The sequence below is a fragment of the Penaeus monodon genome, chromosome 10, assembly GCF_015228065.2.
Source record: "Penaeus monodon isolate SGIC_2016 chromosome 10, NSTDA_Pmon_1, whole genome shotgun sequence".
Classification (NCBI taxonomy): domain Eukaryota; kingdom Metazoa; phylum Arthropoda; class Malacostraca; order Decapoda; family Penaeidae; genus Penaeus; species Penaeus monodon.
Window position 1 is genome coordinate 12010266 of NC_051395.1, and position 15000 is coordinate 12025265.

The 15000-nt window shown below is 34.8% G+C and overlaps 1 protein-coding gene across 1 annotated transcript in view; it reads right to left on the reverse strand.

Moving 5' to 3' along the window:
* The window catches only part of LOC119577527 (titin-like), a 135086-nt gene that overhangs the window by 387 nt on the left and 119699 nt on the right, over positions 1-15000 (reverse strand). Inside the window, 25 exon segments of the mRNA XM_037925121.1 lie at positions 1-928; positions 2017-2116; positions 2625-2830; positions 2961-3158; positions 3586-3690; positions 6284-6589; positions 6684-6989; positions 8154-8307; positions 8603-8739; positions 8881-9169; positions 9341-9506; positions 9746-9869; positions 10002-10137; positions 10280-10443; positions 10584-10738; positions 10863-10984; positions 11109-11201; positions 11349-11444; positions 11572-11799; positions 11911-12020; positions 12168-12336; positions 12520-12604; positions 13590-13708; positions 14326-14493; positions 14721-15000. The exon segment at positions 1-928 is cut by the window's left edge and continues 387 nt beyond it; the exon segment at positions 14721-15000 is cut by the window's right edge and continues 65 nt beyond it. Of these exon segments, the coding sequence (XP_037781049.1) occupies positions 735-928; positions 2017-2116; positions 2625-2830; positions 2961-3158; positions 3586-3690; positions 6284-6589; positions 6684-6989; positions 8154-8307; positions 8603-8739; positions 8881-9169; positions 9341-9506; positions 9746-9869; positions 10002-10137; positions 10280-10443; positions 10584-10738; positions 10863-10984; positions 11109-11201; positions 11349-11444; positions 11572-11799; positions 11911-12020; positions 12168-12336; positions 12520-12604; positions 13590-13708; positions 14326-14493; positions 14721-15000 (4210 nt within the window). The 3' untranslated portion in view covers positions 1-734.

Sequence of the window (15000 nt, forward strand, 5' to 3'; positions counted from 1 at the left end):
CAGCTAAGGTCATACATATTTATGATGAGACTAATATGGACACATTCGCGTTCAGTGATACGATCATTTATAAATAGAAATGATTACATTTAATCCTGAGTCACGAGCAAGACAATACAATGACAAAATCTATACAGTACACAAAATAAGGGTTTCGTGTATCAAAGTCGTTTAGAGTTGTACTGCCACAAGATTTGGTCCACGGGTTGGAATTTAGGCCCGCAATACTAAAAGAAAATATCTATATGATGGTATATTTGGGCCATTTGGGAATATCACAGCTAGAAACTTCCGGGTCTGTTTTACTGGGTGCACAGGTGAACATCTCAGGATAATGATGATGATGTCAAAACAGGACCAGAGCGAAAGTTCCTACTGGGAAGTCCAGGACCGAACACCTTATGGCGCACAAGTCTTCAAAGGGTGGCTTCCGGTATCCTCCTTATTGTGGACACCTGGAGCCATTATAGTACACATAATCGAGAATCACTGACAAAAATATGACGATCATCAGTAAATAGTAAGTACAACTTCAGTTCCTTAAAAGGGTATTCTCCATAACAGGCAAGAGATTGGACACCAACCCCATCACCTGCTCATTTCAAAGGAGACATGTCTCCGTAATTGGCAATATACATTAACAGAAATTAACAAATAAAATTATATTTTCAACAATACAGTATTTAACTAAGAGTTTCCTATTAAAAAATTATAATAAAAATATTTCTGACATATTATTTTTTCTCTTCATATTTGTCCATCCCGCGGTGCCAGACTTTGAAGAAGTATTCGTCTCTGTTCAGGAGGCGACCACGAGCATAAGAGTAGATATCGGCATCCATGCCAGCCTCCCGCATCCAGGAGAGTGTCTCCGTCGTGGAGTAGGACAGTGAAGGCGCATTATCATCCTCAGGCAGCTCCGTGAAGTCTGCGCCAAGGACCAAGTACATTACAACTGGCTCGCTTTTCGATTTAGCAAGCCTCAAACAATCGGTTATGTTAAGCGTCTGACTGAACATTTAAACTAAAGTGGTGTTGTTAATCATAAAGTTGCAGGAGTACTTTTTGGATTAAGGATAAGAGTTAGAGAAATGTAAATGAGAATACCAATGTTTAACACCCACAGTTTAGTTACTTGATGCATTTTTATAATCTGTGTAAAGCATCCGGCCACTAACCATCTTTCATTCCATATAGAAGTTATACAGAAAATCATGATAGTACTCATAAATATACATATGATTTTTAAAATTCATACATTCAGTTTGAATATACTGTTGTCAATCAGAGCCATTCATCCACATCCAATTTAGTTTTTTTTACATAAGAAATCGAACTTTGTTAGCTGTTGATAAAAGCAACTGGGCAGGTAAGACGTGATTCACTTTTCTGTTATAGCAACCATTATTGGTTGTAAATTATTACATTCATGAGAAATGGTAACTTTGGCCTTTATTGCTAATAAGTGGTAGACAGGGATACAAGGAGAGCCTGGCTGATGTGAAATAAAAAATACTTTGTATAAAGGAGGGAATATGATGGGTTAGAAGGTGGATGAAAATATGCAACAGATGAGATACAAGAATATGACAGCTGGGATACCAAGAACACTAAGGACCATCACTAATTCTGTAAATTTGTTCTAACTGTCCTTAACATCTAGCTTTAAATATTTCAAATAAAACTTTTCATTACTGAGAAAAGTATTACTAGAAAATGGCCTAAAAATGCCAGATCCATTTATCATTTATAAAACATTTGCTTTTTGCTATTAATTCTAAAAGAAACTGTAATATTTTAAAGGATGGTATCACAACTGCTGAAGGAGTCAAGCATATGGAAAGAAAGGATACGAGAAATGTAAAGAGAAGTAATGATCACAGAAACAATTTTGATGAGAGTCAGAAGTAAAAATAAAATGAAGGTATGTTAAGGAACATGCTAAATGAATATAGATAGAAATACCCGAATGATTATAGTTTATAAGTAAAATATGACCCAAGAACATGTACTTACCAGCTGGCCGGATGACCTTCACAGGATCTTCAGTTTCCAGAGGATCACTTGTGCCCACTTCATTACGAGCAAACACTCTGACATGGTACTCGTGTTCCTCCTGAAATAAATGTAAAAAGAATGTTTGAAGGTATTTATTTTGTAAGTAAAGACTACCTTTACTTTTAGTAATGCCAGTTGAGGTCTGATAAAACTTAAGTGAGGGTAACATAGTAATAATGTCTTTTTTATTAATAATTAAATATCCATTATACATATGAATATCTAACATATTTAGTTTAACATCATAATTAGATGACTTGTATGTCATACATTAGGATATTGCAAATTAACTATTCATGAGTTGGAAGCCTCAAAAAGCTAAATTTAAATTGCACCTTTGAACTAATAAAAGCTAAAGATGAAACAAAAGAGAGAAATTAAGAATAGATTGACAAGGAAGTCTTTTCAGGGCTTCAAAGTTCAAACTAATACAAAATGTAAATGAAAGAAGAAAGAAGTGGTTAAGGCACAAATTGTAACATTATAAACAATTAAGCAGAAACCTATCTCAGAGTTGAACCACTCTCTGAAGGATAACATTGGAATTCCCAAATTCCAAAACCCACCTGCAACTCTTTGATGTGTAACCTAGTGAAGTTGGCTCCAACTTGGCCTACTTCAATCCACATGGTTCTCTTGATGTCTCTGATGGCAATGATATATCCTAACAATGGAGCACCACCATCACTCTCAGGTGCTCCCCACTCAATCATGAGGCTATTGGGGCCTGTAGGACGAACTTCCAGTGGTGCAGTTGGTGGTGATGGTGGCACTAAAGAAAAAAAAAAAGTCAGTTTATCAGACATCATTTAACTTTACATGACTTTCTAAACAAAGCTGGTATGCTCTGTGCATATTTCAGGCTGGAATTATTGCAAATATTGTTCTAAGGATTGACTTACTTGCATGAGTCTTAAGCCTGACTTGTTCTGTCATTGCAGCTTCTAGACTAAGACCGACTGGATTTTCAGCAAACACTCTGAACTCATATTCAGATTTTTCTTGCAAGTTCTCTATGCAGTACAAAGTCACAGAAGCATCCACAGTGTCAACCCTCTCCCATTTCTTTTCTGAGATCAGCCTTCGTTCAATTACATAACCTGTTGAGTTTGAAGAGTTAGTGTCTCTCTACATCAGTAATATAACAGTCAAGAATTAATTATTTATTTTGAGGGTACATAGGTAATTACTTATTTCCCATTTTCACAAAATGATCATTGGCAGGTTAAAAATGAAAGAAATATTAGTTTATCTTAAATCTATGTAAGGCTTAAATACACCATATTTACTTACTGTGCTTTGTTCATATGCTGATATATCAGTTTACCTTATGAGACTCAAAAAGTCTTTCACAGAGTTAAAGTGCAGGTGTTTCTCATTATAATAAATATATTTCTATATGTCTCAAACACTTATACTGTAAATTTGTCTGTGATACAAGGAAGATATATGTCAATATATTTAAGTCCTAAATAAGTATCAGATAAAGAATTTAATTTTTAAAGTTCCTTATCATGCTTTTCTTACCCATCAGGTCAGCTCCTCCTGTAGTAGTTGGAGGTGCCCAAGCGAGGGTCACAGTCTTGGTGGTAACATCTATCACCTGAAGGCTGTTGGGCTTTGATGGAGGAGCTATTTTGAAGAAAAATTAAGTAATAATAAGAAACGTAGGTTGTCAACAAGAGGAATGGCCTCAAAAGATATTAATATTAGAAGGCTGACAATGGAGCCACATTAATATTACTAGATCTTTGTTTTTTAACATTCATCACAAGTCTTTATTTAAATTTTATATGAATGTCTGAAATAAGGTCTGGCAATTTACCTGAATTAGATGTTAATTACTTTTGTAATATAACTTTTTTTTATAATATAAAGTATCTAACATTGCAGAAAGAATGGTATCTCAAAAACAAAAAGAATGAATACATTCCTGCAGTCACTAGCTTCAAAAGCAAAAAGAAAAAAAAAATAATAATAAAAAATAAAAATCTTTCCAAAGCAAAGCAAATATTAAACACAAAACATGAAGTATTATCTATAGGGGTAAAATCCACTCAATCATGATGCTTAAATAATTCATCTCATAATCTCACTAGCATGTTATTTAATCATAGTGTTGTTTAATCATTATGGCTCCATAATAAACCTATGAAGATGTTAATTGAATTCATTATTCCTTATATTCATTTAAATTTTGAACAATAGTTAAAATTCAGTCAAATTGATTTGATCACTGACCTCTTATACCAAAAAATTACAGTTAATGAGGCCCATTTATATGGCATGACACCGTAACATTAAAAGAACAAGGAGGTAACTTGCCCAAATGGATCACCGGTTGTTGTATAGTGTCCCCATTAATGGTGTCGCTAGTTAGAATTAGAATGGCTGTTATGCATTGCCATGTATGTAAAGGTTATGAAATTGGATTAACATGAGAAAAAGAGCCCATTTCTGCATTCATGTTCAATCAAATTTGATAGCCAGATAATAATTTTTATTGAACTACCTATAAAAGGGTACTAGAATTTTATCAGATTTCAAAGATGACTTTTGGCCATTAGCTATACAAATCCCATGAGTGAATGTTTACTACATTAAAAGTTAAGCTGTTAACATTCTTCACCAAGTGGCCTTGTTTTATCAATATCATAAGTATTATAGACATACTGGAATTATACAATCTAAAGTTTACAAAATATTCATGGATGCTTCCTTATATAATCATAGATTTCAGCATAATTATACTGTTAAGCAGTGTGTGAATAGCAGAAATGGCAGAGAGTAATTCTACTCACATGAGAAATTTTGGTTATCTTGTTATGATAAGGTTCTTTTGTATATTATTGCAGTTTCTAAAGTGAGAGATACAAGCATGCTATGGAAATAGATCTTCCATAGTCATACTGGTCACAACATTATGATTGTTTGTATGATGATTTTCACGTCATATGTCAATTCTGTATTTGGAATTTTATGAAAACTAAATCTAAAGAAAATATGGAATGAATGTGTAAAGCAGGTTAAAACTATTGTGTTAGAATCTGTACACAGATGCTATTCTTTCCTTTCCCTAGGATGCAACATGCTACACATCAGTATTGTGAAAGAAATTTCATGTTTTTTTGAGCAGATATCCAGATACTACATAATGCAACATAGCAAGGCAAGACATATTCACTGCAGAGCTAAGACTATGATAGGCAATTCGTCAGCTAGTCAGATATGCACAAGCTGTCTCAAGTTATTGCACTTGTTTCTGGTTGGTCCTAAGTCTGTATGATTATGCATCTTGGTGACACACTTTAACTGAACAGATATGAATTTGCAAAGAATATGTCTTATCAGTGGTAACCATCCAAAAGGAAAGAAAGTGTAAAAGAATACTATAACATAACCAGCTTACAGTGCCATGAATACAGACAATATTAACAATAGTCACAAACTGGTTTACTTAAAGCTTCAACCTTAGAGAATCAGTCTAATATTGTCATATAAAAATCATTGTAGGATGGCAACCAAAAGATATGTCAAGTTGTGGAAAAAGTGAATAGTATTAGGTAGTCAGTATATTGTTTGTCTGTTCACCCAAAACAGTAGAAGGAATGCTACAAAAGTTGTGTTGCTGTAACAAGTAGTAAACCAGAAAATTAACATTAGTGTATATTTAAGTATATGGAATGCAGATATGGAATTATGATTTAATATGTGTCAACTGTTAAATATGGTTTTGAGTGAGTCCTTTCCACTCACTACTAGTCTTCTGACTACAGCCATCAACAGCAAAGTGTGCAAAAAGTAGTGACAGTGGAAGTAACCCATTACATTTTCATGCTTTGCCCAGGTCATGCTGCCTCTCTACGGCGGTGGTGCTGCCACGGGTCAGCTACAGTGTATTTTGTTTGATGGCTTTGACGTCAAGCGTGGCTTGTGACGTGCAACCAATGTAATGTATAGGGCTCGCGCCCTGCCGAAGATGATCACATACTTGTATATTTTTGTTGAAACTGTTCTTAGTATTGTTATGCTTTGGTCATTAGTATTAGAATAGGCTAAATTAAATTTTAGCTATGAACTGTGCTCTATAGACAGACATGAGTTGTCAGGGAAGATATGGAAATGTTTGCAATGTATTTGTATCGGCAGAGCGTGTGCATGTATGTATGTATCCCCCCCCGGCTAGCTCCACGTGGGCAGTACCCCAGCCACGTGCTCTACTCACTGATCTTCTTGCCTGCTGTGATCGGCTCTTCAGGCTGTAGAGGAGGTCCTTGCCCAACTGCATTGAATGCAAACACTCTGAAGCAGTAGCCAACACCTCTCTTTAGCCCTGTAACCTCCATCTGGGTGACATCTGCTGAGGTCTGGCCAACCTTTGTCCATGCTTTCTTGGTGGATTCACGTTTTTCCAGAATGTAGTGAGTGATAGGTGAGCCACCGTCTGAGTCAGGCTCATCCCAGTGTAGCAAAATAGATGATTCAGTAATGTTGCTAACGTCGAAGGGACCAATTGGAGGACCTGGCTTGTCTGTTTGAAATGTAAAAATAATTGAGGATTTTATTCATAGTTTAGAAATAAAGCAGTGAATATGAGGACCATAAATATGATAAAAAGAACTTACCAAATGGACTCTTGATGAGAATGGTTTCAGAAACCTCCAGGGAGTCAGAAATTCCAAGAGCATTGACAGCAAACACCCTGAACATGTATTCATGACCTTCAACCAGCTCCATGACAACATATGTCCTCACGGAAGCGCCAACCTCTGCTACCTTCTGCCATTGCTTCTGGGTCTTCTCAAGCTTTTCAATGTAGTAGGAAGTGATCTCCATACCTCCATCATAGGGTGAAGCTTCCCATGTTAGTCTCAGGGATGAGGAAGTCACTTCACTAACCCTGAGAGGTCCCATAGGTGGTGCAGGGCGCTCTGTGAAAATGATCAATGCCATTAAATACTGGACATAAAATATTTCATCCACACTATCTTGTGAACAGTAGACATAGTATTAATTTCTTCATATGTATATGTACCTATATGACCATGTCTGCATTTGGATGTATATATGTGCATGCGTGAGAAACCGATTTTTTTTTTTTTTAGGGATCCTATAAGTGATTTTAAGTGAATTATCAATACTACAAGCTGAATGTTTTATTTGCATAATTAATTAATAAAAAGGTAAACAGCTGATACAGTCATAACATACTAGGTTCATATTAAGAGGCAGTTTCATGCTATGAATTTGTAACTCTATCAGTTTCATAATCAAATTTGTGCCATGATAAATATATCAAAGGTTAAGCAAAAAATCAAAGAATATATAAAACATTCCAAAAGAACCAAAGATAAAGAAACAGTGGTAAAATGAGGAACAAAACTCTGGAGACATCACTTCTTTTTTAGATTAAAGAAAAACTGTAAATAACTGATATGATAACACACAAGAAATAATAAGAATTAAAATGGGAAAGAAATGTTTTATTAAAACCAATAAAATGTAAAGAAAACTGCATATGTAAGTTGCTGTTGTGGTTATGATATGATTAAATCAGGCATAAGCAGCATAGTGTGTTATGGTTTAAAGCATGAATAACTTGTTTAATGACTTTCCACCTTAATAATGATAAATGAATTCTTCCATGTCAAACATCTAAAACAAAAACTTGTAGCATATAGTTAAAAGTGAGATGTTGCATATTTCTAAGTGAATCATGACTGGAATATATTAAAATATAATGAAAGGTATCAGGCTGTTATGTTAAACTTGGGTAACACAACACAAGAAACACTATAAAGTGTTTAATATGCCATTTACCCCTTTTAACTTCTTCTTCAATAACCTCAAGAGCACACACTTGGGATTCCCTTTCCTCCTCTGTGTGGTGAGGGCAAAGATGAGCAAGTTAAGAAACTCCAACTAAGAGAAACTAAACAAAAATTTGCAATATACATATAAAGTTCTTTTTTTTATAACCAAAAGTCAAGTGGTTATCAGAATATTTTGGCATACATCATTGCCTCTGACTTAATCTGAAAACTTCCTGTTTATCATTTTTTCACAAAAAACATGGTAACTAATCCACAACTTACCAACAACTCTGAGATTAAAGCTCAGCTGAGATCGTCCAGCAGAATTTTCTGCCGTTAATGTATACACAGCAGAATCCTCCATTGACAACTTTTGAATAGCAATATCTGTCATTCCCTCAGATTCTTCAGTATGAATCACAATGCGCTGAGAGGACTGCAAAACCAAACAAAAATTTATATGTGTGCATATAAATCAAATTAATTCTTTTTCTTATAAAATATTAGTATATGTGTATAATCACAAACACCAGATTAGATTTATCTTTATTGTAATTCTTGAAGATTGACATACAACTACAGAGGATCTAATCAGTCAAAACATTACCTCTTTAATAATTTTTCATTTATTCTGTCACTTGTATTAAAATATAATATATTACATTATAATCCACATTCTGTTTATTCTTATTAATGCATAGATTAGGTGTAACTGAAAATGATTATCTTACCATGAGTGGTTGGTCATTACGAGACCAAATGATCCTGGGTCTTGGGTAGCCAATAACCTGAATAGGGACATGCCATTTTTCACCTACATGTAGACGTTGACACTGCTGTTTTTCATCATAATCAAATCTTGGTGCCTCTGAAAAATTAATATTATTGTAGCAGCAATCTCTAATTATAAATATATATTTCTGTAGAATTATTACAAGCTGTAACAAATATGGTGGAATATGTGAAACATCTATTTGACAGCCAAAAAAGTCTAATAAGCTTAACTAACCTTGAATGACAACAGTAGCAGAACACTCTGCCATACCAGCTTCATTACTAGCACGGCAGGTGTACATACCACCAGAATCTTCATTAGTCTGCTTGATTGTGAATGTGGCAGTGAAGTTTTCATACTTAGTAAATCCAGAAATAGCTTTGCCGTCTCTAAGCCATTCAATTTTGGGTGCAGGTGTGGCTGTAACAACACAGCGGAGGATGACCTCTTGATGAAGGCCACTCACAACAGCCTGAAGTTGTTCCTTTACCATAGGAGGTTCAGCTCTCACTGGCTCAGAAACCTGTAAATTAATGTAACAGTTAATGAAAAGCTGATGAAGTAAAGTGTTTTAAATAATAAATAGTAATCATCAAGCAACAGAAGCTTTGCTAGCAAATTACTCTAATATATATTATATTTTCAGTTCTATATCTCAAACAAAAATTAAATGCAGAATATTAATATTTTTTACCTTGACAAACTCACAACTCCTAGAGACTTCAGAGGTTCCAATTTCATTGACAGCAGAAACCCTAAAGCTGTATTCCTCATCCTTAGTCAGATGCTGAACAACAACAGTGCTTTCAGTAACCTTATAGTCTTTGTTATACACAATCCATTTCTCCTCTCTCTTGGTCCTGAAATTTAGATGTTACAAAAAATAAGAATACACCATAATTTTTTTTAACTGATTTAGTTTCCAAACTAAATAAGTAACTAAGCAATAACACATTTCAAATAAATTAAACAAGCAGATACTTGAACTCTAAATGGCCAAAACTGATAAACCTTGTCTGTCCATCTATGTATATTTCTTCGTTTTTTCAATTAAGTATAAGTGGAAAGCAGATGGAAAGCAGAAATACCAATATTTTACCTGTATTCAATTATGTAATTGATAATAACTCGTCCACCATCCTCCTGAGGTATGGTCCAGTGCAAGGTTACAGAATCATTGGTAACTTTCATTGGCTCAGGACAACCAGGTGAGGATGGCTTATCTGAAAGTTATATGATAACATGATTTGCCTGTATAATATAAAGCAATTTATGGGTCAAAAATTATTTAGACTGGCAATGATTAAAACAAAAAAACTTCTGAAAGAGACTCAGCATAAAAGAATAATGCTTACCAAGGATCTTAACAGTGAACTCTGCATAAGCATCTCCACAGTCATTGCTCAACTTGAGCTTATACTCTCCACAGTCAATATTTTCTACCTGTTTTATAGTAATATTGGCCACATTCTCAGATATAGCTGGCAGGATCTGTAAATATTGATGATAAATACCATCAAACAGTACAGTTCAAAAGAAATTATGATTTATATATTAGTTATATGTAACCTGAGTTCTGCAAAGTATAAACAAAAATGTTTGAACTTCTATTCCATTGGAAATAAAAGCATACCTTATGGGACTTTGCAGTTTCTACAAGCTGACCCTTGTAGTACAAGGAAATCTTGGGAACTGGAGTAGCAGTAAAAGGCACAGTAAGAGTAGCATCTTTTCCCTTTGTAACAACAATTTCAGCCTTCTGGTGCAGCTTCTCGATCTTTGGAGCAGTTTCCATCACTATAAGATGACCAAAAAATTAAGGTAAGTTTAAGTCTTTTTAGGAAATTTGATAAAGAAATACTAGACTGTGAACTATATCTTTCAGCAGTTTTCTAGCAAATTACAATGTGATATTACAAAATGTCATTAATACTAACAGACAACATTAAGTTTGCAAGATGTCTTGAGGCTTCCAAGGATGCAGGAATACTCAAAGGCATCAGCTTGAGTCACACTCTTAACAATTAAGATTCTCTTCATGCCTTCCTTCTTCATGATGTATTTGTCAGAGCTTATAATCGCTTCAGTATTTCTAAAAAGAAGAATATGTTGTGTATTATAAAACATGTTTCATAAAATTGTGAAAAAGGTCTCTGGTAGACGACCATATGAAAGTCAGGATGCATATTATTTAACTTTTTTTGTCCGAGACTTACCTGTACCACTTAACATCATATTCCTTTGTGATTTCAACCACAAATGTAGCATCTGCTTTGTAATTAACATCCATCTGTGCTGGTAATTTCTTAGAGAAGTCTCCCTCTGCTTGCAGCTCAACCTATCAAGTAATAATAATTAGGAAAATACAAAAACCTTCACTTTTAATCTTTCACATTATTTTAAAGCCCTTGTCTCTATGACAAGGGCTTTACAAGGCACCATTTATGATTTGTCTTACTGACCTTAAGTGAGGCAGAACATTCACTCTTGCCCACAACAGCACGGTAAACTCCACTGTCTTCAAGTTGACAGTTATACACCATTAGCCTCTGGATCTGTAGTATTTAACAGTTAGGTTAGCCAGTGTTGTAAGAGGTGTCTTTTTTCTTTTTTTTTGTCTGCAGTTATGACAGCATTATTTCATTATAAGCTATATACATTTCAAGCTGTTTAATAAACTTATATTGTAATTTTCTTCTTACCTTGCCATCAATGGAGAGTTGGTAATGATCAGAGAAGCGAATTTCCTGACCATCCTTATACCAGGTAATGACAGCATCACCCTTTGTAAGTTCAACCTATGAAGTGTATATTAATGTTAATGTCTGTTGTTTCATTATAAAGGCACCATTTACAATGTATGATCATAATGTTAGTCATTTCCATGTTAGCATTATATTAGATACAGGACTGAATTATTTGTACCTCCATGGTGGCTCTGTTGCCCTTTGAGACCACTTGGTCCTTCATCTTTTTAACAATTTCAGCAGGCAGTTCTCGTACAGTGAGCTCAGCAGTACATTCCTGGTCACCCAGGACACAAGTGTATTCACCCTCATCAGCCAAGGTGGCACTTGTAAGAATCAGCTTCCTCTTCTTGCCTTCACTGACCAGTTTAAAGCGATTTGTCTTGCTTGTGATCTCCTCACCATCCTGTTAAAATTGAAAATTGAGTGAATATTAAACTGGTATGTACCACATACAGAATACATGTACTTTTTTTCATGAATTTGAAGTCTTTCAGAAAATATACGGATATCTAACCTTGTGCCAGGTAACAGTGGCCTTCTCACTGCTGACTTCGACCTGCAGGATGGCTTGTTCTCTTTCCTGGACCTCAACATCTTGGATCCTCTCAACAAAGTCATCAACACCTATGTAGTGACATATAAAGAAAATATGTGATAATGCTGATATGGGAATTGGTGAACACTTCAGTTATCAAAATGATAATTTTTTGAAATGTCAGAAAAATAGAAAATTGAGAAAAAAAAGGAAACTACTATAGGTTGTATTCATACCTTTCACAGTAAGGTTACAGAAAGTAGACTGGTTGTCAAATTTGCAGCTGTATTTGCCGGAATCACCCATAGTAGCTGACTGGATGACCAAACGATGAGTAAGACCTTCTTGCTCAATGTGCATGGTCTTACTGCTCTTGAGTTCAGTGTTACCCTTGTACCAAGTGCACTGAAAATATGGGAAAGGTTATTTTCCTTCCAACACCTACAAGATTACAGTGGCACTAGGTAATAAATGAGATAAATGTATCTGCACAGTTTAAGCTCAGTTTTCTAATAATTTATTTCACTTAGATAAGTGTTAATGATTTTCAGAAAAAAACAATGCAACAGAATATTTTAGTAGTCTTACCTGTTTTTCCTTAGAGGTACGGCACTCCAGTATAACCTCAGAGTTCTCATCAACAACACATGACTCCAAACCACGTTTGAAGGTACTGTAAGTAAATGTTCATGAAATATAGTAGCTTAAGAATTTGCCTTTGATGACTGCTAGTTGTTGAAGTTTGGTAACAATTATGTCTTATGTTATGATTTGATATTAGGATATATTTTTGATTTACAACTTAAGGCAAACATCAATAATTGGTTATTCTCAGTAATCAGTACATTATTACCTACAAATAAAAATACAAAATTCATTTTTAAAATTCTATATTTTTATGTTATCAAAAATATAAGTGGTAGTGTAGATGATATAAAAAGAAAAAAGAAGCTAAAAATCAAAGTAAGCTATATTAAAAAACAAGGCATTTGCAAGCAAAATATTGTGAGCTTGCTTACCATCTCAAGGTAAAATTAATGAGGTTAGATGGCAATACTTACACAACATCGATGCCCACTGTTATATTAGCTGAGTGTGTGGCCTTGCCAACCTTATTGGTGGCTGTGCATGTGTATTTGCCTGAATCTTCTTTAGGAGTGACATTACGTATCTCCAGCACAGCCAGCTCCTCTTGGAAGGTCATTACTACATTCTTCTCCACCTTGAGCTTTTTGCCATTCCTGGAGTCAATGGCGTGGCAAAAGCAAAGTTAACTGGTGCAGGTTGGTTTATCTTTTATCTTTTCTTTACTAGATGTATTAATTGTGATTTTAGGGAGGGTTCACACTTGTTTAGTTATTGTGGTTGGGTTTAAAGCTCATTTATAATATTTGAAGGGGTAGCATAAAACAAAGAGAAAATAAAAATAACTATGTGATTGGAAGTAAATTAAATAATGGCAAGCAGGCAAAACTGAGAAAAGGAAACCCATCATTAAATAAACATTTCAAGCAGAAATAAAATAATAAAAAAGTGCAGGGGAGGTTTCAACTAGGATATTTAGATTCTGGAAAATAAATTCTTTGCCAAATGAAGTCTGACTGCTGAGTGATTCTGTCAATTACTTTGGATGGAGTTTCTATAGTACTGTGGCTCACCTGCTCCAGGTAACATCAGGTGCTGGGACACCACGAATCTTTGCAACAAGTCGAATTGTTCCCTCAGCCTCTACAGTCTGGTCTCCAAACTTCTCTTGGAAGGCAGGAGCCTGAGGTGCCTGTGGAGAAAATTGTAATTGAAATATAGAATAAAGGGGTTATTACAATATCAAATATAATGAAAAAGGGGAAATAATTATTAGTCGAAAAACTATGTAATAGCGAAGTGTGTAGTTATTCAGTGACAGCCCACAGGCCAAATCTTGCCCTTAGAAAAATTTTTGTAATTTTTTTTCAAACAAGATTTTCATTTACTTCAAATTTATGTCTATATGGGAAAAGCTTTCTCCTGAAGTAGTTGAATAATATAGTGCAGACGATATTCTGAAATGACTATATATTCTGTGTCAAAGATTATAACAGATATGGATCCAATAAGGTGGCTAGTTAAGGAGATACAATGATTTCCTATGTTACATGTATGATTCATGTAATGTGCATTAATGTGATATTGGAAGATGTATGTATTCCGGAAGAAATTTCAGTAATTGGCTGGTAGTCACATTCGCTGCTTGTTAAATTTTATATCAAGACTGGGTGGATAAGCCTAGCTGATATCAGCTGAAATTTGCAACTGAATGACTAGTTTACAAATCAGTTACTTTTTGAAAATGTTAAGCTACAGATTGAATCAAATTCAAGAGAATTTACAGTAATTATGAAATGAAAAACTTACAGTAACTTTAAGTGTAATTTGATTCCTGGCTTCTCCTTCACGGTTCTTGACAATGACCTCGTATTGTCCTTCATCCTCTTTCTTCACTCCCTTGATGATAATGATAGAACGATATGCATGAACATCCTTCTGCTTCACAATGCGTAGGTGCTGAGAATCCTTGATAACCTGGAATTTAATAGTGTTTCTGATATTAGCTGATGTAATATGCATAACAATAATAACCACCCCTTTTAACACTAAGAATTTTTAAATGCAAAATTGTTCTGTTAAAAATACTGATACTACTAGAGCTTTGATTAATGTAGTTGCCAATTTATGCACTGCACTGTAGCTCAGTCATACAAAATCTCTAACATACTGATACAATATGTAAGAAATCAGTTGTCTTTTACCTGTCCATTCTTCTTCCATGTAATCTCAGGTTCTGGGATGGCCACAAGACGGACATCCATTTCAAGTTGAGCTCCTTCCTCAACTGTTTTGACCTTTGGCTTATCTGCAAATGTTGGTGGAATGCCCTCCAGGTAATCACAGACAGAAGATTCTCTGCTCAGGCTACGGCGAGAGGCCATCATGGACTCACTGCCATGGTCACTGATAGGACCTTCCACAACAAGCTCAGCACTACAAGAAGAGTAGCCAAATTCATTTTTGGCCACACAGGTGAACATA